The sequence below is a fragment of the Malaclemys terrapin genome, chromosome 1 (assembly GCF_027887155.1).
Source record: "Malaclemys terrapin pileata isolate rMalTer1 chromosome 1, rMalTer1.hap1, whole genome shotgun sequence".
Lineage (NCBI taxonomy): Eukaryota > Metazoa > Chordata > Testudines > Emydidae > Malaclemys > Malaclemys terrapin.
This window is the reverse complement of record NC_071505.1, coordinates 214,393,281-214,421,265: the sequence shown is the minus strand read 5'-3', so window position 1 is coordinate 214,421,265 and position 27,985 is coordinate 214,393,281. Positions and strand designations below refer to the sequence as shown.

The window sequence follows — 27,985 nt, the reverse complement described above, 5'->3', positions numbered from 1 at the left end:
CACCCTCCTCTTTAAAACAATCTTTTCTGTACCTGAAGACTATTATCTCCCCCTCCCCATCTTCTCTCCTCCACACTAAACAAATCCAATTTTTTCAATCTTTCCTTGCATTGTCAGACCTTTAATTTTCTAGACCTTTAATCATTTTTGTTGCTCCCCTCTGGACTTTCTCCAAAATGTCCACATCTTTCCCAAAGTGTGGTGCCCAGAACTGGACATTGTACCCCCGAAGAGGCCTTATCAATGCTTAGAAGAGTGGAAGAATTACTTCTTGGGTCTTGCTTACAACACTTCTGTTACTACATAACAGAATGATTTTTGCTTTTTTTGCAACAGTATTACATTGTTGACTCATATTTAGTTTGTGTTTCCCTGTAACCTCCAGATCCTTTTCTGCAGTATGCATCATAGTCAGTCATTTCCCATTTTGTATTTGGGCAATTGATTTTTCCTTCCTAAATGTAGTACTTCGTATTTGTCCTTAATGAATTTATTTCAGACCATTTCCTCCAGTTTGTCAAAATCATTTTGAATTCTAATCCTACCCTCCAAAGCCCTTGCAACCCCTCCCAGCTGGGTGTCATCTGCACATTTTATAAGCATATTCTCCATTCCCTTAACCAAGTCATTAATGAAAATATTGAATAGTACTGGACCCAGGACTGGCCTTTTCAGGACCCCACTAGATACATCCTCCCAGTTTGACAGTGAACCATTCATAACTGCTCTTTGAATATAGTCCTTCAACCAGACCATACTTCCCTAATTTGCTTATGTGACTGTCATGTGGGACTGTGTTAAAAGCCTTACTAAAATCAAAATATATCACATCTACTGCTTCTCCCCTTATCCACTAGGTCAGTAACCCTGTCGAATGCAATTAGGTTGGTTTTGCATGATTTGTTCTTGACATATCCATGCTGGCTATTCCTTAGAACAATTATCCTTTACATGCTTAAAAATTAATTGTTTAATAATTTGTTCCAGCATCTTTCCAGGTATCAAAGTTAGGCTGAATGGTCTATAATTCCCTGGTCCTCTTTGTTCCTCTTTATAGAGACTTAGGGCTAGATTCATAAAGGTTTAAGTGTCTACATCCCAATTTAAGGCTCTACCTCAATTCCCAATCTCTTGCCAAATGCTTTAGGAACCTACATTTTCAGGGTAAAAGTTCCTTAGGTACCTAATTTTCTGCCCTGAGCATGCGCACTGCTGCCTTATTCTAGACATCTGGGTGCCTGTATCCCACCTAAGGCTCAGAGCAATTCACAAACCAGGGAAGATGGCAATGCGTATCTTGTGAGTGGAGCCTGAGCCAATAGGTGGAGCTCACTGGAGGACAATGAGATGGGTCACTAGCCACCTTATAACTTCTATTGCAGTGGTTAGAGCACTCAGCTGTGATGGAGAAGACTCAGGTTCAATTCCCCCCTCAGACAGTGAGGGGAAGAGAGGATTTGAACAGGGGTCTCCTACATCCCAGGTGAATGCTTTAACCACTGCAATAGAAGTTACAAGGTGGGTACCACCTCCTCTGGCTGTTTTGTGGGAGTTAGACACCTGCCTAGCTCATTTTCTGGAGAAACAGTTTAGCTGCCTGATTCCAGGAGTGGGGTTCCCATTCATGGATCTCCAGGCAGAGCTGCGTGCCTGCCTGCACTGGGAACATAGGCACCTATCTCTGAGGAAGCACACAAACCTCTGGTTGGCAATCTTCCATTGGCTGTCTTAGGGAGTTCCCTGCCTAGCATGCTGTTTTTTGTGGATTTCACTCTGAGCCACCTCTCTCTCTCTCTCTCCATTCACTGTATAGGAAGCTTAGGCACCCAACTCAAGATTGTGAAGCAAAGCTGGTGTTCTTGAGACTTTCTTGGTCCCTAAAAGCTAGTCATTGTGATACTGACCATTGGAATGCTCTTTGTGACTCTAGTCCTTAGGCCTTTTCTTCAATGCTAAAAAACAAAATCTGTATTAGGTTTTGTTTAAGTTGGGGTCATGGGTGTAGTTTGGGGAGAGGCAGGGAGCATTCCTCCCCTCTCCTCTTAAAACTGCAAGCCTCAGGCAGGTGCAGAATTTACCGCCCTCCCCCCGCAAGTCAAACTACGCCAATGCTTAGGGTAACTAAGGTGCAGAAGCTATTCTGAGATTTAAAAAACAGTGAGGGAAAGGCCTGAGAAAATATCTCTGGAATAAGCGAAGGCAAAACGCTCATATGTTTGTGCCAAAGGAGAGACGTACAAATTTTGTTTTGAAAACTTGATCAATATGTGAGACCACAAGGAGGGGAAGTCTGTATAAGGAGCCATGGTAGATTTTTCTGCCTACTAGTTTGCATTTAAAATGAATTAATCATATTTAAAATATGGTTTACTATGCTTTGCACTAGTTTCAGTGTTTTGTGTACATTAAATGTTTGTTTACTGTACAGTTTCTGATCTACAATGGAAAGAGACTAATAAAGAAAAAAACAACACCTTCATACAGGGTTTTATATACAATAACCCTGCAGTTTAATTCTGTAGAATGCTTTTCCAAATTAGAAAAATACTTTTCTTTATTTGTGTCCAAATTTAAAATAGAGATTTCACAATGGAAGCAAATTGTGACTGGAGTGTCTGCAACTGGCAGGCCAAGATAGTGGGTATCCAGCTCCCCCTGGCTTCCTCTACAGGGGACCCAGAGCCCCCAAAACTGCAGGAGACATCCCTGGCCCTTGGGCGGACTCGCCTGGAGTTGCTCAGTCCCCCTCCACCTTGCCACCATCCTAGAGAACCAGCCCAAATCCTCAAGTGGCCACCCAGGCCAGGCCTGGCCTGGGCAACCATTACAACTTGCTACCCCCAGATCAGGAGCTGGGGAATTAGCAAATTGTGACAGGTGTGCTCACATCTATCACAGTTTGCTACCTCGGGACCAGAGAATGGGGAAAGATAGAGGTAGTAAATGATGACAACGCAGCAAAGAACACCCACGGGCCAGTAACTGCTTCAGGTAGCAAAATGTGATGGTAGCACTTTGTAACGTTACAACTGTCACATAAGTGGCTCCTTCCCCTCCTCATCTCTTGTGACATGGGCAGCAGCGATTCTTCCCTGCACAAAACTCAGCCCAAGCCATTCTGTATCTTTGGCTTCACGAAGGGAACTTGGGCCCTGCAAACATTCCCCTGGGCACATAGGAAGCCAAGTCCACACTTGCTTAAGTGGGTGTGTGATGAAGAGAGATTGGTGGGGAGGGATGGGGGCGTGGGTGCTTTGGAGACCTATGGAGAAGTGAAAGGAGCTGGGCGGAGCCCTAGGCCCTGCCCTGGCTCACTGCAGCCTGCTGAAGATAATGGCTAGCACAGCGGACAGACCAGATACCTGAGATCTTTTCCTCCCTGATTGCAACCTGCTCAGCCTTGATAAATTTTGAGAGCTCCAGTAAAGGAAGAAATGAGTGCAGCCTTTAAAGTTCCCATTCCAATATAGATATGAGCTCATGCATTTTGAAAAGATGACCACTTTTATCATTAAAACTACAGTATTTCTCCCAAACAGAACCACATTGAGCAGGTAATCGACATTTAATTTAAGAGGCTGGTTTGGACTTGTAGGTACAGAATAGATAAATACTTTAGCCTGGTTCAACCACTTTTCTTGCTCCTATGTGTGGGCAGCTACCCACATTTTAATGCGCACACAGCTAAATATTCCTTTTTTTTTTTTTTTTACCCATTCAACTGTTCAGCTTCAATATAATGTGTAAGCAAGGGGAGGATAGTATTGTTAGTAATGAAAAAGTTAAATACACATTAGTAAAGTTAACAAAAACAGGCAAAGGAGGGAGTACAAAAAGATGGATTGATTCTAGACAGTGACCCTACAGACATCTCCAATAATACATTGTATTCTGAAACCTTTTTATAATGTTACAAGGTGTCTAATTTGTCTTTCTGTGTTGTACCAAAAGCAAAATGACCCGATGGGCTTTATTTAACATAAGCTTTGCCTACCTTGTTTTGGGCTGACTAGAGTACGATCATTATCTGATGCAGTAAATTGGTTTTGAGTGTATTTGTGTCAGTTTCTATTTATTCACTTTAAGATGTCACCAGCCTAAACTGAGCTGACTTCAGATTTAAAAAAGGATGTTCCAATCCAGATGCCATCTAGTTGGCAATGAACTAGGCAGGAGTACCAGTTTCCCTCTTACCATGTGCAGCTATTTCTTAGCTAACATTTTAAAAAAATGCTTAGGACTATAATGGCCCAGTGGCTTAATACAGAACTGAATAAGGAAGGTCCTAAAAAAAAATCCAACTGACATAAATTGTTAACAAAGAGAAACAACCAGGGGGAAGTTACACAATACCTTTCCTAGATTTGTACTGGGCAGCCTGTATTTCTGCAAGTTTGAGTCCTCATCTGATTGCCATGTCAAATTAAAAATGTAGCATTCTGGCATAACTTTTAGAAACAAAAATTAACTGTCCATTATTTCTGCTTTTTTGCATGCTTAGTTACCTACAAACAGATTTTGTTTAGTGATGGCATAGCAGGAGTTGATTTCAAGTCTCAAAAATGCACAAATGAAGATCATTTATGACTAAGTTATTTTCTATTCTCCTTTTACCTTTTTTAAGTAAGAGGCCCATAATAACTTTCCCCTGACTAAGTTAGCACATACATCACTTTTTTTGCTGCAGTAATCCTATTTCTTGTGCAAATAGCATTTTCCCTTTAACTATGCTCACCAATATTTCGTTAGTCTTCATCACTGATCTAATGCAAGATAGCAAAAATTCACTTTTTAAAAATCTACTTTGTCTTCTCAAAAGTCTCCTAAATTTATTGTGAAACTGTCTTCTAGAGATATTGTGGCAGGTATGCAGCATTTTTAGAGGGCAAGATTACTTATTTTATGTTACAAAACATTCCGTTTAGGAATAAATATTAGATTCTTCTGGCACCAGGTAAACTGACAGTAGTAGCCTCTTTACACTGTACTGCCTTGCATAAAGTGGCCCTAAAGCAAGAGTAGCCAGCCATGGGAGGGTCAGAACCTTGTTTACTCTAGGTATGGATAAAGTGAGGCCTAGTGGCACACACATTTTGCTAACCTTGATCTATTAATAATTTATTAATTACTATTTAAATTTGTGTGGTTGAAGTGAAGTCTTTCTTGGCCTATACTCTTCCTTTGAAGAGTTAGTGTGTGTGTGTGTGTGTGTGTGTGTCTGAGCACACACAGTAGCAGGCTTTGTGTATGATGAAATAAGAACATATCTTTTTTCCATTACATTCATTCTTCTTAGAAGCAGCCTTCCTGGCAGCCTTTGGCCCATTTTTCTAATCAAGTGTTGTGTTCTCAAGTTCCACATTTTGCAATTTAAGCTCAGTTCAGTTTGTTGATGATGTTCCTTTAAAGCAGGTAGCACCATGTCCTTTTATTTTACTTAATATATTGTTGCCCCTTCTTCTGACCCAGTATTGCTCCCCTACTGAGCAGCAGCAGCTGATGCCAGGCCTTCCCAGTGGAGATAGAAATCAGCAACGGAGACTGGGTATATTCATAGTGCATAAAGGCAATAAAACAAGTTACACTCAATGACTTCTCGTCAGTTAGGAAACAATATATAAATTATATTGTTATAATACAATGTTATTACAATGTTATAGCTATTAGGAAACTAATTTATATCCATCTTTGCAGACAACTTTCCTAACAAAAAAATGTCCATATCTGACACACTGGGAAAAGGACCTGGATAGACAAGTTATCCCAGAGAACTAGGATTTGATTTGGAAAATAGGACCAGCAACATCAGTCTGTAGCACAACAAAAGAAAATTTCTTTAAAATACCGTTTCAATGGTACCTCACATCAGTCAGGTTAAAATATACATAGAGATTGAATGGGGATAAATGTTGGAGAAATTGTGGTGAAAGAGATTTTATGCATATATAGTAGACATGTCCTGTCATTGGAGTGTGTTGGATATTTTCCCTGAGGTTTCTGGATTTTTATATAGTGTTTCCCATTCCTCAGGGTCCCATTTAGTAACCTGCTGCATCTGTCCCCCAGCAGTTTCAATAAATTGGCTCTTCTATTTAGAATTGTGGTTGGGCTACTCAACAGTAATTTTCACACAAGCTTATGTATTTGGTTAATTGTTTCCCCCCTGGTTTTCTGGAAAGGATAGAAAGACACACGGATAGCTGCTGTGTTATGACCTTTGACACTACATTTCTATCCCACTCTCATGCACACAAACAACCCAAAACAGGAAAATTTACTGAATCTGAAAAGGAGAAAAAGCCAAGAACTCCTTAAGGAGATAGACCATCCTGTCACAAGGGGACAGCTGAGTGGCCCGCTTTTCCACTTTCTCTTAGGAACTTGAAGGGACAACCCAGCAAGCCTGCTCTTCCCATCCCCCAAAACGAGTTTTTCCAGGGGCTTGGCTCTGTAACTGGGGAACTCAAGACACCCCTCTGCTGGGTCCTGCTGCTTTCTCTCTCACTTTAAACATTCAGGTTTGTTACACTGTATGGCTCATGAGGGTGTTGGAGAATCTCAGTATGCCATGTCTTGCTACCAACTTCCCTTTGAAGAGCCCAAAAAGCCATTGGACCTCCCACCCTTTCCCCCACTCTAGAAGCTAACAGCAGGTAGTAAAGATCTAGACTCTAGTGGGGGTGACAAATGTTCTGTGGAGGCTCTGGAACTGGATACTACTTTCAACCTTTTGATATTCACCAGCATTAATTGTAATTAATTAGTCATTCTCTGAGCTTGGAAAGGTGAAGGGGATTGACTGCAGGAAGGAAATGGATGAAAAGGCAGCAGCTTAGAGTTAAGTATCCAATGCTCAGGCTAGTTTAATTTGTGATTCATGCCACTGGTCCCAGGAAAAAGCTGATTTCTTGTTAGTACCTACAGATACCAGTAATTGAAGTTGAATATGGTGATTCCATACACTTCATCGAATTCTAAACAGCAAGTGTTATTTTGGGTATAAAACAATCTCTTAAGTGGTCTGGCCTTCTCTCCTCTCTGAACAATGGTAAGTTACAATTCAAATGTAGTATTGCTAACTCCAACAATCTTGAGTCCCCCTCGCCCCCACCCCCCAAATTATGAGGTGTTTTCTTGTTGATTATATTGTGTTTTTAATGTCTTGATTTTTTAATCCCCCTGCCTACCTCCAGTGTGGTAGCTGCAGCATTGCCAGCTCTCAACACCCTCCCCCCATTTCTCCCTCTCCCCACCTCGGTCGTTTGCCCAGCAATATGCATTATTCCTCACAACTCCTCACCAGGCCTATGTTGCAGGGATAGAGCGAGATAAATGGAGGGAGAACTGCCCTCAACTGCTGTGATCTTTCTGCTCCCCATTCCCCTCCTGTGAGAACATTACTTACTGCTTCTTCTCCTCCAACCGCTACCAAAAACCTCCTCCTGGTTCCTGGTGTGTGTATGTGTGTGGGGGGAATTCAGCCTACTTCCTGCAGCAGCCCTGATTGGCTGCTCTTTCTTAGGAGGTAGAGAATGGGGGAAGCAAAGGCAGCCAATCAAAGGATCCCCCCCTCCACCCCCCGCAGGACTGGAGCCTTTCAGAGGGAGAGAGAGAGAGACTTCAGCAGGGGCCAAAATAGCATTAGGCAGGCTGAAATCACAAGAGTTGGCAACACTGCTGACATTGTGCAACACTTCAATACAATCAAAACAAATAGTAGATGCTTATAAATCACATAAGCCCTGATCCCACAAGCTGCCCCACTTGACCTCTGCCCCCAGCTGCCATTGAATCCAATGGACTCACCACAGAACAGCTTGTAACATCAGGGCCTTAGCACAGTAGTATTATATCAGTCTGTCTGCTTCCAAAGGTGACAAGGCAGCAGAGGGTGGTGCAGAGGGGACTACTTCACTTGGGAGGCAAACTTTCCTGTCAGAGAGGCTAAACATTTCTATATCTTTACTGGAACTTGAATGTAAAAGAACACACAACAGATTTAAGATAGACTAAAATCGCTATGGAGTAATATTTCTGCACATTCATCCATGGCTGCAGATTTTTCCTTGCCCATACCCATTATCTTCCTTGCAGTGGTATAAATTTAAATATTGATGGATATAGAAAGATGGTTTACACTTTATATTAAGGTAACATTCATAAATAGTTTATAATGTCTAGATGTTACAAGCATGTTACAGATGTGAGCAGTGTACATTATAGATCGTTTTAAGCACATCTATTGAAAGTGTTATAGATGGCTATAAGTGACCTGTTGGACTAACAGTTGATTTATAACTTATTTATAAATGGAATATAATTAAAATGTCTGACCAAAAATGAAATTTCACTACTAGAATTTAATCCCTGCTTTGAATACTTTTTATATTATGGGTTCTATTTTCATTTAACATTTATTCTTCTAGTAATGTTAACAGCAATTGTGGTCACACATATAGCGGAAACTAGGTCCTTTCAGTGTTGATTTTTTTGAAGGATTTTCAGTATTTCCTACTAGTTGCATAAATACAAAATGAACCCAACAGATTTAACAAAATGCATTTGTTAAAGTAATCTGTAAACTGTGGGGCTCTGTTTATTAGGAGTTTGCTACCTGAGGTATACGTAATTTCTTTCATTGAATTATATAAAGCATTATCGTAAACAAAACAGGCAAAACATCAATGAATCAAATTATATGTAACATGGTGGCCCAGATACAAGTAATTATAGAAGGAAAAAGGAATTGAACTTTTAATAATAACTCAAAGGCATAAACGTGATGCTTTACAGCAATTTCCACATGAAAGAAAACAATCACCAAATTGCATGTTTGCCACCGGAGTGTTTGTGTGTGTGCACATGTTAATGAAAAGTAATTTTACATGACTCTTCAAACACATTTAATCATTTTCATATCAAAATGACTTTGTAGCTCCCCAGCATTTTCTGTTTTTCTTTGAATATAAAAATGAACCTTTCTCCAAGCAGTTAATATCCACGGGTCTTACTGAATCATTCATTTTTTTAAAGGGGGATTTCATGTCCTTTGTAAAATTTTCTATCATTATAATGAAATGCAGAAAGAAGAATAACAACTTGTTTTTCCTAGAAATCTTCCTCCCAGAACAATAAAGTTTTGAACAAAATATTTTCACAAAATCTCATTTTATCTTCTTTAACAAATCATGATATGTCCTTATAGGCTTATAAAATGACAAGTTACCATTTTAACAGGAGAAAAAAAATAGATGAAATCTAATTTCAGGAAAGTCCATGCTGAGTTCAGACAGGTTTTTACTAAAGCAACTTTTAAGAGTTGCCTCTTACGTTTCAAGATCCAGTCCAGGAAACAATACTTTAATTTATCACTGGCACCATAGCTTTTTTCCCCATGGGTGAAGTTAGGAATCTACTGCATTATGAAACTGTTTAATTCTGTATACATGTTTCAAATACACACAGTTCAGAACCCCAGCAGAATCCTTATAGGCTACATCCTAAATCCTCCTATTCTCCCCAAACTGTTATTTGCCTCATAAAAGATACAGAAATTAATAACCTAAAGATCTTTATTGCTGGAAAACCATGATGGGACTATAAATTTTATTTAAAAAAAATCTCAATGCAGTTGTTTAAAAACATTAAATAAAAGCATCTCAGTAACAAAATATGTAATTAGTGCTTTTGTTCCAGTTACAACTGAGAATACACTGTAATTTAAATCAAAGCTTGTAATTTTCACTAACAAAAGTTGAAATCTCAGACACCTTCATTACATAAAAAGCACAAGCAAAGGAAATTGACCCAATGATAATGTTCTGTATTGCCATGCAGAACACCCAGTTGAGAATCCTTCAGGTAACACATTTGTATACTGGGATGTTTGTGTGTGCTTAAACATATATAAAAGAATTCTCCATATAACCAAATGAGAACCCCTCCAGCTGTTCATGAATGGCACTGACAGATTGAGAAATAAGTCCCATCCACCCCTTAGCAGGAAGAATAGTAAACTGTGATGCAGGAACTCCAGGGTGGTATCAATTAATAACACTTGATATGATGAATAATAGATTCTTTGTGCGATTTTATCACTTCCTAATACTAGCATTATCAATCACTCATTCCACAAGCTGTGCAAAAATATCTATATTTAGCTGATTCAGATAAACTCAATAAACATAGTGGGCATTTGAGAAACATATTAAAACCATTTCACAGGCTAAATGAAATCTGCTGCCATTTAAATATGAAGCCAGAGCAGTCTTACAATACTTTGTTTTCAGATTGCGCTAACAGGAAAGAAATAGGTTACTTTCAAGGGTTGAAAAGCTCCGTTACAAACAAACAAACACTCTCTCTCTCTCTCTCTCTCTCTCAAAGCTTGATTTCCATAAAACCAGGAAAGAAAGCACAGCTGCTAAAACGTATTATAAAGAAATCCTTCTATTTCATCTATGTTAGAAAGCTTACAACAAAATGTGGCAAATGACATCACATAAATAGCAAGTTAAACAACATCACACAACAAAGAGAACCTTGTTTATTAAATAATTCAACCTTTTAACTGATGATATTTAGTTAATTTTATTTATTTTTGCTTTAGTAATGCATATTCTGTTCACTCAAAGTGTGCAAAAATGGGGACGGAGGCAGGTGTTTAACTTTTCTAATGAAAATCAAGCAGAGATGAATTTTCTAGCTGAATGAGAGTCCTATTAAATGGAAAGCTAAAAAACCACAGCTGGTAAGACAAAGCTGCTCGCTCCCAACCGTATGCTGTCTTAGCACACATCTGGCTACGTTGACTGAGCAGCTATACATTAGAAGAGTGACCTCTAGTGGACCTAAGTGACCGGTGTCATCATGGCAGCTACATTATTTAGATCTGGTTTGCAACCAGTTCCAATCACTGGGTGGCAAAAAGAAGGCACAAATCATTGTAAAGACAAGATTTTCTTTCTTTCTTTTTTTTTTAAATAAGCCATTCTACACAAACTTACATTTATCTTGTAGATTATTTTTTTGACATAAAATTGCATATGTAATAGAATTTAAAAGATAAAACAAAAAGCAGGCTGTTCTACCTGAAGCAAAATAATACCCCTGCCTTCCAAACATCAACATTCATTCTTGGCTATATGCAGTACAAATATTTTAGGAATCTGTGACAAAAGACAATTAAAAAAAAGTCAAAATCATAAAGCTTGTAAACGGATAATCTCAAATACATTTTATTTATGGAAAAATATCATCAAAATAGTACCACTATGGACTAAACTGCCTGAGTTTTCATTTCATTTGTGATCTTGAAGTAGAGACTTTAGCACAATAAGATCAATTTCAGTCACAACCAGTGCCGTACAGCAACTGCATCCTGTGGAATTTTTTCCTCTTCATTGGAATTTGTGTTGTGCTATCAAAAACTCTTGTGCTAATCCTTCAAACAAAGGGATATTGAGGCAATTCTTAAATCATTTGGCACAAAGTTATTTTGGCTGGGGCATAAATTTGAGTCTCAGTCATGATGAATAATGTAACATTCCACCTATCAAGTATTCATTTTGATTGAAGAGTTTTCTTTATGTCGTTAACTTCCATCTGCAAAGAAAAATCTCATTAGGTGGTTTATTGGTGTGTCAAATTCAAGCATAGTGCCAGCAGCAAATTCAGTTGCATCTTATCTCAGGGTGTGATGGGCTTGAAAGTAGAGGAAACTTTGTTATCCCCTTATTATTCCCACCAGCAAAAGCCTCACACATCCCGGTGACTCTCATTCCTGCTAAAGAGAATTGGAGATGGCTCCCTTCTTCCAGAGCCAGGCAAAGATAGTCACTGGAACATGTCATGAACTTACTCAGACTCTTTTCCACTGAGTGGACACTGAACCTTTGCAGCACTCCAAGCCTAAAGGCTTCTCTTCACACAGAAGTTACGCTGGTTTAGTTAAAATCAGTGCAACTTGTGTGCGTGTGGATTCTCGTATCTATTTAAAACTGATAATATCAGTTTAGCTAGCAAGCTCAACCAATATAAGCTAGGTTAAACTGATATAAGAATGTCAACATGCAAAAGTTATAAAATTGTTATAAAAAAATCACACCTTTAGTTAGAGCAGAACAGCTCTGTATTTAGACCAGACTTAGCTCTGTCCTGAGGAACTGGAATCCAGAACTCTGAATGGTACTGACTGCTATAAAAGGTTTATTAACCTTCGCTGAATTGTTAATTATTAAAAACTATGGCCTCTCACAGATCTGCCTATGCAGAAGAAATATTCAGAAGGCCCCAATTCGGCTATCTTTACTCGTGTTGAACAGTATGTTATTAAGTAAGAGCAGCCCATTGAAATCATGTTTTGATTTTCCATCATTAGTATAAAAAATATACAGCCACAAAATAAAAGTAAAAATATCAAATTAATGCTAAAACCTTGTTAATGACAAGTATGTCAATCCCCAAATCATGAAAAGCAGTTTCAAAGTTACTTTATATATGAAGCAGTATATTTGATGGTCCAAATAATGGCTCAGTTCTGCTACATTTATTCATGTTGCTGGTGTCAAGTACTACACAAGTGACTGATTCAATAGGATGACTCCAAGTAAGGTCATATTCAATGTTAAAGAAGCAGAACCTGGACTCTTAATGGAAATAATATATATTTTTTAAAATGATACTTTTTTCGAACTATCAGATTGTGTGCAAGAGAAACTGCAGAATCTTGTTAGCTGAAATTAACTTTTCAAATAAAATAAGACCAATTCTTATTTAAAAAGTCACTGGCAGACTGTAAATCACATTTTAAAACATAAATTCTCTCATCTACTTTATGAACAAATTAGATGATTAAAACTAAGAATTTTAAAAACAGATTTCACTTTCCACTAGCTAAACTCTGTTTACTTGTTTGTATTTCCTTCAGCTTAGACAATAAAAAAAATAGATTATTCAGATTCCAGATAATTTTCATATTTTCATGTGATAACAGCATATAGATTGCAAACACTGCAGGGGGAATATATATTTGTTTAAATACATACATTCTGTTAATATAAAAAGAAATTCAAATATATTTATCTTAAGTTTTATAAGAGCTTGTTTGCCCTAAATTTGAGGCTAAATTTGACCTGCCAGTATCCCTATAAAGTTGTCTCCGACCACATAAGATTCAAGTACCTGTAATCGTAGACGGATCTTTTTTTCTTCATCCAATTCAGACAACAATTGTTTAATCTCTTTTCTATAAAAAAAGAATGAAAAAATTGCAAAAGTTCATATTATTAAAATAAAGGTAATTATCTCTGAACCATTTCCCCACCAAACCAGTTACTGTATTTTCTCAGTAAATCTTAATGATTTATCAAAGTATTTATATCCTTAAAACATTTTGCATTAGTTTAATTTAAAACACATAATAGACAGAAGTGACTTCATTTAATGCTTTTGGAAAACAGCTGTGTAGCAGCTGACCATTTTTGTTCAACTTACAAAAATAGGACTGTTTATAGCTCTCATTTTTTTATACGACAATAGGAAATTTGGATTAGTCCATTGGTAGGTTACAGAAACTGGTAACATAAACGATCACACATTTAAACTGTTTTAAAGCTGTTTAACAAAGCACTATTTAAACTGCATCTTAACTTAAAAAGCTAGATAATTCCCAAGTGTAGGTCACCAAAAAATGGTCTGTTGTCCAGGGGATGTAATGAAGGGAAAAGAAATGGTTTCTGACCTCTGAAAGGTAAGACCAGGATGTAATTATCTGGAGGAGGAAGTTTCACTATATCTTTCCCATAGAGAGATCCTCTCTTCTGTCCCAGGCCTGTGCTCTGAACATAATAAATCTTAGAGAGATAAGGTGGGTGAGGTAATATCTTTTATTGAACCAACTTCTGTTGGTGAGAGACACAAGCTTTCGAGGTTATACAGAGCTTTTCTTCAGGTCTGGGAAAGGTACTCAGAATGTCACAGCTAAATATAAGGTGGGACCAACATGGCTACAGCAACACTGCATGTAATAAATCTTGTCACATTCCTGTTTATTGCCTTGTCCCCCAAGCCAGAAACCAGTAGTTGGAGGCAGCTCCTGTTAGAATGTCAGGCCAGAGGGCTTATGGGGCCAGTGGCTATGCAAGGCAGGTTGGGAATAGGTGTCAGTTGGCCCAAATTGGGCCACATTCACCTCGACAACCCCTACTTGACAGCCCTCCCCAGTGTTCTTTTATTCCCCTACAGTCGCCTTGTTTTGTCACATTCCTCTGCCACTACAGTGTCTTTAATGGTACTCCCACAATCCTCTTCCCCAAACCTCTACATTACCCTACCCCTTTACCATTTTTGGCCTGGCCACACATGGCAGATATCTTTCCAGTGGGCACCCTGGCTTCATTCCCACTGGGAACAATGGAAGATATCAGCGATATTCAGGAAGAGCAAAAATAATGAGAAAATCCCAGCTTCTGAGATGTGAGCAGTTTAAACTCTCCCAATATCTCCCCCCTGCCCCAGAATAAAAATAAATGTAAGACTCAATAATAACAGGAGAGTTTTCAACTCATTATTAATCACAATTCAGTTACAGTATTACTAGCCTCACGAGATCAAAAACCATGAGCCAGTTCCTAAAAAAGTAATGATTTATAAAACATCATCAAACCATGTTTTTTTAGTCTGTCTTTTAACTTTTTACCTCCCTCTACTCTTTTGGTAATGTGTGTATGCTAATTTCAGGTTGAAAAGTCAACTTCAATGCACACATGCTTCTCCCTGCCTGCTCAAATGGAGATGCTGAAGGTACACAAACATATTTAAGGAGAATTAGAATGGAGAAGATGCAAAATGGTTAAATATTTGTTTTATTTAGGCTAGTCCTAAGTGGCCTCTGATAATGGTATCTCCTTATTAGGATGGATACCCCTTCAAAAACAGAGAGAATGGATAGAGAGAGGGAAGACATCCAGCCTGGTGGGAAAGAGGGGGAGTACTTATGTTAATTTATTGTACACGGGTATAATAAATGTACTCAGTGGAGAGCACTATAATGTGATAAATATAAAATATGATGAAAAATCTAATTCACACGTATTTCAAAACATACAAGGCCTGTAAAACGGAGGTGGAAAATAAATAATGAACACCCAAGAAAGAGGAGGTTACTCACCTGTGCAGTTACTGATCTTCTTTGAGATGAGTGTCCCTGTGGGTGCTCTATTGTAGGTGTTGGTACGCCCCTGCGCCGTTGTTCGGAGATTTTTACAGCAGTACCCATATTGGCCACGCATGCACGAAGCCTGCCTCACATACCAGTCTTGTCTTAATAGCGCGCATGCGCGGCCGAACTCCTCAGTTCCTTCTCTACAACGGAGCCTGCCCCAGCTCCGAAGTAGAGGGGAGGAGGATAGGGAGTGGAGCATCCACAGGGACACTCATCTCGAAGAATGTCAGTTACTGCAAAGGTGAGTAACCACCTCTTCTTTGAGAGGTGTCCCTGTGAGTGCTCCACTGTAGGTGACTGAAAAGCAGTGTCTCTCAAGGAGGTAGGGACTTCAGATCTGGAAGGAATGCAGTAGATAGAACAACTCTGCCCACACGCGTATCAGTGATGGGTCCCTGTGTAAGAGCATAATGTTTTGCAAACGTATTTTCGAAAGCCCAAATGGCAGCTCTGGAAATGTCCTTAAGGGGAACGTTATGTAGAAAGGACACTGAGGCCACCATGGATCTGGTGGAGTGAGTCCTGATAAAAGTAGGAGGAGTCACTTTCTGTAGTTGATAACAGAGACAAATGCAACTTGAGATCCAGTTGGAAAGTCTGAGATTAGAGATAAATGAGCCCTTAGAGCATTCTGCAATGGGGACGAATAGCTTGTCGGAACGCCTAAAGGTTTTAGTCCTGTCAAAGTAGAAGGACAAAGTTCTGCGCACGTCCAAAGTGTGCATCGTAGATTGACAGGAATTCGCATATGGTTTTGGAAAAGGTAGGGAGATAGATAGGCTCATTGAAGTTGAAAGATGAGTGCACCTTTGGTAGAATTTCGGAGTGTAAGCGTAGGGTGACTTTGTCCTTAAAAAATATGGTGTATGGAGGATCTGCCTTGAGTGCTGCAATTTCTCCTGTGCGTCTCGCAGAGGCAATTGCTACCAGAAATGCAGTTTTCATAGAGAGAGGTAGGAGGGAACATGTGGCTAATGGTTCAAATGGTTTTTGGGTTAGGCATGTTAAGACTAAGGGAAGGTCCCAAGGTGGATTAGGCAGTTTGATGTCTGGATATAGGATATGTGGTCCCTTAAGGAATCGCTTAGTAATGGGGTGAGCAAAGATAGTCCTATCATCGATGGCATTATGGAACATTGTAATTGTGGCCAAGTGGACTTTGATGGAACTCAGGGAGAGTCCAGAGAGTTTAATCTCTAACAGGCAGTCGAGGATTAGCAGGAGAGGCGTGGAAAAAAAGGAGCGTTTTTTGTGACAGCCCACCAGTGTGTAAATCTTGTCCAGTTATGAAGGCAGGTGGTGCATGTAGAATTTGTTGTGCTGTGAAGGAGTACAAGTATGCTCGGCATGAGAGAACCATGAAGGAGCCAAACCTTGAGGTGTAACAAGGTTAAATTGGGGTGGAGTAGATGACCATGTTGTTAGGACAAGAGATTTGGGCAAAGGGTAGTGGGATGGGTGCGGAAAACGACATCTTGGTAAGGAAAGGGTACCATGCCAGTCTGGTCCACTTGGGGCTATCATTATGACCCTGGCTTGGTCTGTTCGTATTTTTATCAATAATTTGTGTATGAGTGGTATCGGGGAAATGCATACATTAGGTCAGTGTTCCATGGGAACATGAAAGTATCCCCCGAGGAGTGTTTGCCTAGTCCCGCTCTGGAACAAAATCTTGGGCATTTCCTGTTTGCTGTAGTTGCGAAAAGGTCTGTAGTTGGGTATCCCCATGTGTGGAATATGTCTAGTACTATAGCCTCATTTAGTTCCCATTCGTGGTCTATGAGAAATCTTCTGCTGAAGTCGTTGCAGTGGTATTGAGAGAGCCAGGTAAGTATGCAGCTGATATTCAGACATTGTGTCTGAGACACCAGTTCCATTGTTTCATCGCTTCTGTACAAAGGGAGTGGGATCATCTCTCCCCCTCCCCCGTTTACATAGAACATGAAGGCAATGTATTGCTCAGAGTTCTAGATGTTGATGTGAAGGGACGTCTCGGCAGGAGATGAAAGCCCCTGGGCAGTGTATTGGGGCATGTGTACTCCCTATACTCCCTATGTGTACTGTACATCCCTACAGTAAGGGATGTGCCTGTAGTTATGACAACCAACAGGACGTTCTGTGGAAAGGGGACCCCGGAGCAAAGGTTGTGAGGCAATATCCACCAGTGGAGGGAGTCCTTGACTCTGGGAGGTACGTATAAAAGTTTGTTCAGACCATGGACATTCGTCTGTAGACAGTGGAATCCAGCTTTGGAAACACCTCATGAAGAGGTGAGTGTTCCTGACTACAAAAGTGCAAGAGGCTATGTGGCCTCGGAGTTGTAAGCAAGCTCGTGCAGCCACTTGTGGACTGTTGCACAGCTTGGGAACGAAAAGGTTGATGGTGTTAAAAAGGTGGAGTGGGAGAGATGCTATTCTTTTGCGTGAGTCAAAATGTGCTCCTATGAACTTCAATTATTGGGTGGTAGTGAGTGAAGATTTTCTTAGTTCATTCGCAGGCCAAGAGCATGGAAACATTGGACTGTCCATTGTGTGGACTGAATGGCTTCTTGGAGGGTCCTGGCTTTGAAAAGGCAATTGTCGAGGTAAGTAAAAATTATGATTCCCTGACTTCTGAGATGAGCTGTTATGACTGCGAGGAGTTTGGAAAAAAACACGAGGCACTGTCGAGAGGCCAAAAGGTAGGACCCTGTACTGGTAGTGTTGTGAGCCCAGAACGAAATGAATAAAACATCTGTGGGCAGGATGTATGGTCACAGGAACATAAGCATCCTACGGGTCGAGGGCTGAAACCCAATCTCCCTGCTCCAGTGCTGCAATTATGGTTGCAAGAGTCACCATTTTTTTTTAAATTTTATGTAACGAATTTATTGAGGCATCTGAGGTCGAGAATGGGTCGCCATCCCCCAGTTCTCTTTTGTGTTAAAAAGTAATAGGAGTAGAACCCTTTTCTACTGTGTTGGTCAGGCGCTGGTTCTACTGCTCCTAATTGGAGGAGGTGATGCACCTCTTGGTGGAGCAGTTGTTTGTGAGAGTGGTCCCTGAAAAGGGACAGGGTGGGGGAGGGCAAAGATAGGAAGGGAATGGGCACTGAAGTAGGGATGATGTTTTCTATATCCTTGATCACATCTTCAAGTTTGCTTATTAGTGGGAGAGGGTTGACATGGAGCCGATGAATTGGTGCGGCGACGTTGATATCTTGGTCACTGACGTTGTTGTTCATATGGTCTATGACTTTGTTGAGTATACGTTGGGTGACACGGATGTTGATAAGGTTGGTATCTATATGGTCTCCTCCTATGTGCAAGGGTTTGGATACCGAGAGACCATAATGTTGCTCTCGAGTCCTTCATGGAGTGAAGCACATCGTTGGTGTTACTGACAAATGGTTTTTCACCATCAAAACGGAGATTTTCGATGGTATTCTGAACCTCGCGAGGAAAAGAAGACGATGAAAGCCATGAAGCTCAATGCATCATGACTGCTGTAGCAGTGGACCTTGCAGCTGTATTAGCAACATCAAGCGCAGCTTGTACTGTGGTACAGGAGACGATTTGTCCCTCGAGACTATGGCTTTAAACTGATTTTTTTTGCCCTCTGGGATGTCATCAATAAAGTCCATGAGTTTCTCATAATTTTTGTGGTCATATTTTACCAGAACGGCTGCATAATTAGATATCTGGAATTGTAATGTGGGCAAAGCATACACTTTACGACCACGCAGGTCCAGCCTTTTACTGTCTTTACCAGTTGGGGTAGACCTGGGAACTGGTGTTTGTTCTTTTGGTTAGCTGCATCTACTACCAATGAGTTTGGCGTTGGGTGAATAAAAAGGAACTCAGACCCTTTGGAAGGAATAAAATATTTCCCGTCAGCTCGCTTACAGGTAGGTGTGCTAGTAGCTGGTGTCTGCCATATGGTTTTTGGCAGGATCCATAATAGCTAGATTTATAGGTAAGGCAATCCTGGATGTGGAGGAAGGTTGCAGGATATCAGTCAACTCATGCTGGTTTTCAGAAATTTCCTCCAGATTAATCCTCAACTTGTTGGCGACTCTTTTGAAGAGGTCTTGAAATTTTAAGAAATCATCCGACAGTGTTGGTGGGGGAGGCAGTATAGCCTCATCCTGTGTGGATACGGGCTCCACAAGGATTGGGGAAGCATGTGTAGCATGTTCATTGAAGTGTGGAGTAACAGCTTGTTGTTGTGTCTAATTCGTAGCCGTATGCACTGGTGATGGCGAAGTGGCATTGTTCCTATTTTTGGCATCTTGGCAATCATAGTGGAATTGCTTATATGGTGCCCATGGACCACAATATTGCCACTGACCGGGGAAGGGCATAGGTGGTGCTATCCACAGGTTTGTATACCAGGGAGGAAGGGGAAGTCTTTGATTAATGAAGACCTAGATTTTCTATGACCAGTGCTGATTTGGGTCTGTGACTGGGACAATTGGTATGGTGAAAAGTCTCCCTGCACTACGGCTTCCTCATCACTAGAAAAGTGAGATACAGAGACAGCTGTCCGGACCGCATGTGAATGTCAGGAGAAAAATAGGTGTCAAGTGGTGGTGACTGTAGGTTAGGTGACACCTGTAGTCCGGTGAATGAATGAACTGCGGTGCTGGAGAGCCTGCGGCCTTGGCTACACTTGTGAGTTACAGTGCTGTAAAGGCTCCCCCAGCATTGTAACTCACTCCCCGTCCACATTGGCAAGGGATTTGCAGCGCTGTATCTCGGTGGTTGCAGCGCTGCATGTACTCCACCTCTCCGAGAGGAATAGCGAGTATTGCGCTGCCACTGCAGCGCAGCGGCGCCAGTGTGGCCACCCAATGCGCTGTGAATGGCCTCCAGAATTACGCGGCAGGATCCTACAATGCCTGTTCTAGCCACTCTGGTCATCAGTTCAAACTCTACTGCCCTGGCCTTAGGTAACCAACCATGTGACCGACCCTTTACATTCCCCGGGAATTTTAAAAATCCCCTTCCTGTTTGCTCAGCCTGGCGTGGCGTGGAGTTCTATCAGCGAATCTTTCCAGGTGACCATGCCTCCACGCGCCAAGCGAGCTCCAGCACGGAGCAATGGCGAGTTGCTGGACCTCATCAGTGTTTTGGGGGAGGAAGCTGTACAGTTCCAGCTGCGCTCCAGCCGTAGGAAATACGATACTTTTGGGAAGGTATTAAAGGACATGATGAAAAGGGGCCACGACCGGGACGCCCTGCAGTGCAGGATTAAAGTGAAGGAGCTGCGGAGTGCCTACCGCAAAGCCCGCGACGCAAACGGCCACTTGGGTGCTCCCCCCGCAACCTACCGATTCTACAAAGAGCTGGATGCGATACTTGGGGTTATCCCCACCTCCACTCTGAGCACCACCATGGACACTTCAGAGCCAGTGGGGCGGGGGGAGGAGGAAGAGAAGGAGGAGGAGGAAAACGGGAGTGATGGTGGTGGGCCGGATGGAGACACTTCAGAATCCCTGGAGCCATGCAGCCAGGAGCTCTTCTCGAGCCAGGAGGAAGGTAGCCAGTCGCAGTGGCCAGTACTTGGTGGAGGACAAACAGAAGAGCAGGTTCCCGGTAAGCGGGTTTTTTTTTTTCGGGAAGGAATTTTTTGGGTGTGGGCTCTTTGGGAGAGGAGGGTTAGGCATGCATGCCTAGATGCGGAATAGTGCATTGATGTGGTTTATCACATTGCGGTAATCGGCCTCGGTAATCTCCTCGAATGGCTCATTCAGAACGTGTGCAATGCGCTTGCACAGGTTTATCGGGAGAGCCACCTGGTCCTTGTCCCAGCCAGGCTAACGTGTCTGCACCACTGTGCCGCGAGGGGCGGGGGGACCATTGCTGCACACAGGCAAGCTGCATATGGGCCAGGGCGGAAGCCGCATTGCAGTAGAAGACCCTCCCTTGCTTTCCAGGTCACCCTCAGCAGCGAGATATCATCCAGGGTGAACTCCTGTGGAAAATGTTGGGACAGTGTTCAGTGTAGGTGCCCCCTGAAGCTGTTGGCTCTCCCCAAGGCACAGAAACCCATAGGTCAGTGCAGCCCTGAAACAATCAGTCCCCCTTACTCACCATTTTGAGGCTCCTGTGGGATATGTGTGCTCTCTTTCGGACGGGAAAATTATGCTATTGTGTAGACCCTGTGTGTTTTCTACTCCTTAAGTGTGGGGGGGATCATTACTCTGTCTGGTATAAACAATGCTGCCTCTGTTAAATGTTGCATTTTGCCTATACAGCTGCATCAACCTTGAGACCTCAGCCGTCCCTCTTATCACCTGTTCAGAGACTGCAAAGACTCAGGAAGAGACCGCAAAAAAGCAAAGACGACATGCTGCAAGAAGTGATGCGGCAATCTATTAAAGAGAATGAGAAAGCACAGAACTGGAGGGAGAGAGAAAGCAGGATCCGCCAGGAAAACGCAGCGCACCGGCGGCAAAACACCGCGCACCGGCAGCAAAGCACTGATAGGCTCATAAGCATCCTGCAGTGCCAAGCAGATGCTATCCAGGAGCTGGTAGCCATGCAGAAAGAGGAGCAGTCCGCAAACGCAAATGCCACCCCCCTACAGCCCTTGTCCCAAAACTCTTTCTGTTGTGCCCCACTGTCACCTCCAACCCACTCTCCCCAACTTCCGTGTTCTTCACGCCACCCGCTGCCTCCAACACCAGTATCTTCACCACCCAGCCCTGAAAACCACGACCCTTACCCTCTGCACTCAACCCCCATCACCATGCCGTATAGCTGTCCTGAAGTGCAGCACTCACTGCACAGCACACCAGACAGGACATACGCGAATCTGTGATTGTACTGTTCCCCACTCCACCCCCTTGTTTCTTTTTAATAATTTTTTTTTCTTTTCAATAAATGGATTCTTTGGCTTTGAAAACATTCTTTATTATTGCATAAAGTAAAAGACTCCTTAGCCCAGGAAATAAACAGGCACTGCAAGTCTGCTTGTCTGCTAAGCAGACACTGATTCCTAAAGATTAGAACTACTGCACTTCACTCCCGTGGAGGGCACCAGATATCACTGCTGGTTTTCAGCCTCAAATTGCTCCCTCAAGGCATCCCTAATCCTTGCAGCCCCGCGCTGGGACCCTGTAATAGCCTTGCTCTCTGGCTGTGCAAATTCAGCCTCCAGGTGTTGAACCTTGGAGGTCCATGCCTGAGTGAAGCTTTCACCCTTCCCTTCACAAATATTATGGAGGGCACAGCACGCGGATATAACCGCAGGGATGCTGTTTTCGGCCAAGTCCAGCTTCCCATACAGAGATCGCCAGCGGCCCTTTAAACGGCCAAAGGCACACTCGACAGTCGTTCGGCACCGGCTCAGCCTGTAGTTGAACCGTTCCTTGCTGCTGTCAAGGGTTTCATGAGCCACGGCATTAATGGGTAAGCGGGATCTCCAAGGATCACAATGGGCATTTCAACTTCCCCTACCGTGATCTTCCGCTCTGGGAAAAAAGTCCCGGCCTGCATCTTCCTGAACAGCCAAGTGTTCCGAAAGATGCGTGCGTCATGCACCTTTCCGGGCCAGCCTGTGTTAATGTCAGTGAAACGCCCACGGTGATCCATAAGTGCCTGGAGAATCATAGAGAAATACCCCTTCCGATTAACGTACTCGGATCCTAGTTGGGGTGGTGCCAGAATAGGAATGTGCGTCCCATCTATTGCCCCATTTGTGCAAAGCCATCCACTATTTCCTGCACGTTACCCAGAGTTACGGTTCTTCTGAGTAGGATGAGAATAATGGCCTGGCAAACTTGCATCAACACGATTCCAATGGTCAACTTTCCCACTCCAAACTGGTTTGCGACCGACCGGTAGCTGTCTGGAGTTGCCAGCTTCCAGATTTCAATAGCCACCCACTTCTCCACTGGCAGGGCAGCTCTCAATCTCGTGTTCTTGCGCCGCAGGGTGGGGGCGAACTCCTCACACAGTCCCATGAAAGTGGCTTTTCTCATCCGAAAGTTCTGCAGCCACTGCTCGTCATTCCAGACTTCCATGACGATGTGATCCCACCACTCGGTGCTTGTTTCCCGAGCCCAAAAGCGGTGTTACACGGTGCTGAGCATGTCCGTGAATGCCACAAGCAATTTTGTGTCGTACACGTTACGTGGCTCGATAGCATTGTCGGACTCCTCACCCTCACTCTCTATGTCACTTTGGATCTTAAGGAATAGTTTGACAGCCAAACGTGATGTGCTGGCGAGACTTGTCAGCATATGCCTCAGCAGTTCGGACTCCATTTACCGCAGACAGATCGCGCTGCACAGAAACCGTTGAAAGATGGCGCCAAAGGTGGATGGAAACAAAGGGATTTCTGGGATGCGAAGCGATGCATCACGGGGCATTGGGACAGGACCCAGAATCCCCCGCACCCACGCCCCCTTCCCACAACCCATGGTGCCAGAATGGGAAAAGGTGCTCTGTGGGATAGCTGCCCATAATGCACCGCTCCCAATAGCGCTGCAATTGCTGCAAATGTGGCCACGACAGTGCGCTGGGCAGCTGTCAGTGTGGACAGACTGCAGCACTTTCCCTACTCAGCTGCACGAAGTCAGGTTTAACTCATAGCGCTGTACATCTGCAAGTGTAGCCAAGGCCTGTGCGAGATAAACCCTCTGTTAGGAGCGCCTGTGGCGCTGGAGGGTCATTCAGCACTGACATTCTCTGACCGTGGTGCTCAATGCATGCACTGAGGTTGGAGATGCCGTCGAGGTAAGTGCAGCCCATGTCTGTTCCGGCAAGGTCATCTGTGCTGGCACCGTGTCCATTGCGGTGCTGGACAGTGCCATGAGAGAGGCAGGCAACTTGAAGCCTGAAGCCTCGGCACCGGGAGCTTGCGCTGTTGACGCAGCCACAGGCGGGATTAGCATGATGCTGGGGGAACCGGCCCATCAAAGGAAGGTCTGCATAGAAGAAATAGACCTGCTCAGCGACCTTTTTGCTTGCAATGTTTCCCTTCTGGGTGAGGGAGGCAGGCGTTTTCTTTTTTTGTCCTTTTTGAAGGCGGGAGGACTGCAGTTCACTGAGGATCCCGTACCTGGGTCAGAAGCAGGTATGAGTGACTTCTGCATAAGAATCATTTTCAGTCAGAGTTCTCTGTCTTTACGTGCCCTGGATTTTAATTTGGAACAATGGGCACATTTTTGAGGAACGTGGGACTCCCCCAGGCATTTTATACACTAGGAGTGATCATCTGAGATAGGGATAGCATCCCTGGACATAGTGCACTGCTTAAATCCTGGGAGCCAGGCATATTAGCGTTGGCTGGAGGCTGATAGAAACAAATGGGAACAAATTGTTGTTGTTTTTTTTAAAGGGATGAACTTATCTAGTAACTACAGTGCAAAACTAAGGGGGAAAAGAATGTAGAATGGGTAAGAGAAAAAGTTTTAACGAGTCTGCTGTAGGACCGACTCTGGCCGGGGATGGTAGAGAAGGAACTGAGGAGTTTGGCCGCACATGCGCACTACTAAGACAAGACTGGTATGTGAGGCAGCCTCTGCGCATGTGCGGCCGATACAGGTACTGCTGTAAAAATCTCCGAACAACGGCCCTGGGCGCACGGACACCTACAGTGGAGCACCCATAGGGACACCTCTCAAAGAAGAACACAAAGCACTCTCGCTATGGATCAAGTTTTCCAATTATTTTTCAATAAACATTTATGTGAGCTGCAATGATCTCTATCTACATGAATATGTTTACAACATGAACCATCTTTCAGAGCTTTCTATATTTCAGTGCAATAATGATACTTATAATCCCTAAACATTATTTTTTAAATAATTCAGTCACATTCAAAGTATTTAACAAATAACTTTAGACCATTCTTTCTTTGTGTAATTTGGATAACTGTGTAACTATATACATTATCCAGTAGTTACAATAAATTATTTTTTAAAATCTCATAATTGTCCAAATAGCTAAAAAAATTCATTTTTATTTTAATTGTTCTTCCCTCCTGCGCTTCCTGGGACTTCTCCACTTCCTTAAACCCAGCAGCACACCCTAGCCCCCACCATCAGTTCAGTGCCCCCATTCCCATCAGTCCCCATTCCCACATTTCAGCCCCTCCTCCCCCAGCCACACCACTGCTCCTCCTAGGGTCTTCACTCCCCTTTCCCAGGCCTGGGGGTATACAGCAGCATCCCCTCTCATCTCCCTTTTCCCACCAGCTCTTCACCTCTCTCTGCCCCTTCCCTGCCCATGTGCTGCAGGGGAATGCAGTGAGGAGCAGAGGCACCATGCTGGCAATGGGGCAGAAGGAATGGTGCCATGCTGGGCTGTTGTGCTCTTTGCTCCCTCCCTCTCCCTCCCCTTCAGTGAGAACACTGCAAGCAGGATGGAGAGGCTCTGCTGGCTTATAGCAGGGCTGAACTTCATGAGGGGCTGGAGAATCTCACATCATGGTAAGATGGGCTCCAGACCCTCTGAAATCCCGTCACTTGCGACACAATCATTTGGAGGAGCAGCTTTCTGGGCAATTGTATTAACAGTTTAACAACTACTGAAGAATTTTAGTATAAAAGCCCACTAGAAATGCTTCTCAGCTTTCAGATCAACATAATTAAGAGTCCCTAAATGGCCACTGACGGATTAGACAGTAGCATCTTGTTAGACTCCTTAACCTCTATCAGTCTACAGTTCAGCTTTTTTAAAAGTCCAGGTAAACATGTACTTATATGATAAAACAACATAGCTCCAGAGAAGCTGTTACAAACTATCAGATTGACTGTATCAGTGATTTAAAATTTTTCTCAACATCTATTGGTCTTCATGTAATCTTTTTGTCTGACAAAAAGATCAAAGGAATTTCACACACAAACACATATATTATATGGAAAAGATTAGTACAAAGCACAGTAAAGATGCTTCAAATGGATGTTGTGGTTTCTAATGCTTACTTTTGCTGGTCTTTCATTGTCTCAACGATAGTTCTTAGCTCCTTAACTTGTGTCCTCAGCTCCTCCAAGGCTGCCGGACCCTGGCTTGAGAGCTCAGTCTTTGGCTTTCCTTCAGTACTGAACAAAGATGGGGAATTTGACCTATGGCCTGTTGTTCCCACAGTAACTGAATGAAGTGCAGGTGAGGATGAGGAGGATAATGATGCTTGTATATTACTCCCACTAGTCAAACCCCCTGGTTTTGGAGGCAATGAAGTTTTATTATCAGACACCTGTCAACAAAAAACAATGAATATTAAGTTGCCTGAATTGGAAGCACATCTCAGTATTAGATATATTTTACTCCCCTGCAGTCATGCTGATGGGTTTGGTTAGAACCTTTACATGCTTGAACATGGCACAATGATATGATACACCACTGTTACTCAAATCTGTCTCTCTGAACACTCACAATATTAAGCTTGTGCCTGCCAGGGACTCTCGGCCCAGCCCATCACTGACTGAAATGTTTTTCATCAGTATTGTTGCAATTGACCAGGAAAAAACATTACCAAAATTTAGGTCACCAATAAAGCAGGTACAAGAGTGAAAAGAGTTAAAAACAGAGATTTTACATTTTTATTAAGACGACACAGGTAATTCTCTAACAAAATTAAGTGCTTGATACATGTTTCACACAGAACTTTGTTATAAGTCAGAGTACGCTTAGCTAAGCTGACCTATTTCTGTGAGAATGCAACTTGTGTCATGCAGAGAAACTAAGTAGGATTTCTTGCAGTACCAAATTAGTTGTGATTTTCAACTAGTAATTGAAAGATTCTGTCTGCAATCCAAAACACAGTTAAAGAAAAGGAAAAGTTACTTTACCCATACTATTACTTAGAGCTATATAATCCTTAAACCTCCCTGACTTATCCTCCAACAGAACAAATGTACCACATATTGCAGGAAGTATTCATCTATCAATGAGAAACATAATATGTTCAACTACTTTAAAAGAATTGTGTAACTTGGGTACTGAGTTTCTGCTCATGTCTACATCTCTACACTTTCATACAGGAATTCTGGGGCTTGGAAGTTTCATTGTCTTAATCTATCTATGTAGTTACTTATATGGGCTCACATCACTGAAATGTCTGAATAAAAAAAATGGATTTTTACCCACACAACATCCCTGTGAAGTGGGGAAATATTATTCCTATTTTACAGATTAGGAATTGAGGCACAGGTTAGACTAAACTTTGTCACTTACTGATGTTGGCAGAACTCTGGGAATAGTATTTGCTGATTAAAATGCTGCACAGAGCACAGGGAGCAATACATAAAGTGTTCTTTCAGTAACACCATAACAAATGTGGCTATCTTTCTTTTTAAAATATCCAATCTAGAATTTACATTTTTTGTGTTAAGGCAGTGCCTAGAGGGCCCATTGTGCTAGGCACTGTACAAACACACAGTAAGAAACAGGTCCTGCCCCAAAGAATTTTACAGTCTAAGGGCTGGCCTATACAAAAAATTTATACCAATTTATTTCAGATGGAGTGTGATTTTATATTGATATATTTAGAGTGGTACAACCCCTGTTGTGGGCAGGTTTCAACAGTTTAAAGGTGCTTCTAAATATATAATTTATGCCTGTAAATTTATATTTATGTCTATTCCTAAACTGATTTAGTGAAAGTGGTACAAAAACTACATGTGGACAAGCCCTTGGCAGATAAGACAAAGTGTGGAAGAGGAAACAGAAGTACAGGCACAAGGTGTCTCAAAAGGTGGTAGAGGTAATAGAACCCAGGTCTCCTGACTCCCAGTCTGATATCCACTAGACCATGCTAGGGTTTTGGTTTT

General features: G+C 42.3%; 1 protein-coding gene across 7 annotated transcripts in view; it reads right to left on the bottom strand.

Annotated features, from left to right (window-relative positions):
• Nucleotides 1-8,890: 8,890 nt before the first annotated feature.
• Nucleotides 8,891-27,985, bottom strand: part of SH3KBP1 (SH3 domain containing kinase binding protein 1) — a 346,563-nt gene continuing 327,468 nt past the window's right edge. For all 7 annotated transcript variants that reach the window (XM_054006486.1, XM_054006509.1, XM_054006477.1 and 4 more), the window contains 3 exons: nt 26,138-26,409; nt 13,183-13,246; nt 8,891-11,604 (listed from right to left, as the gene is read on the bottom strand). In XM_054006486.1, coding sequence (XP_053862461.1) covers nt 11,563-11,604; nt 13,183-13,246; nt 26,138-26,409 — 378 coding nt within the window. In that variant the 3' untranslated portion in view covers nt 8,891-11,562. The remainder of the gene's footprint in view (nt 11,605-13,182; nt 13,247-26,137; nt 26,410-27,985) is intronic.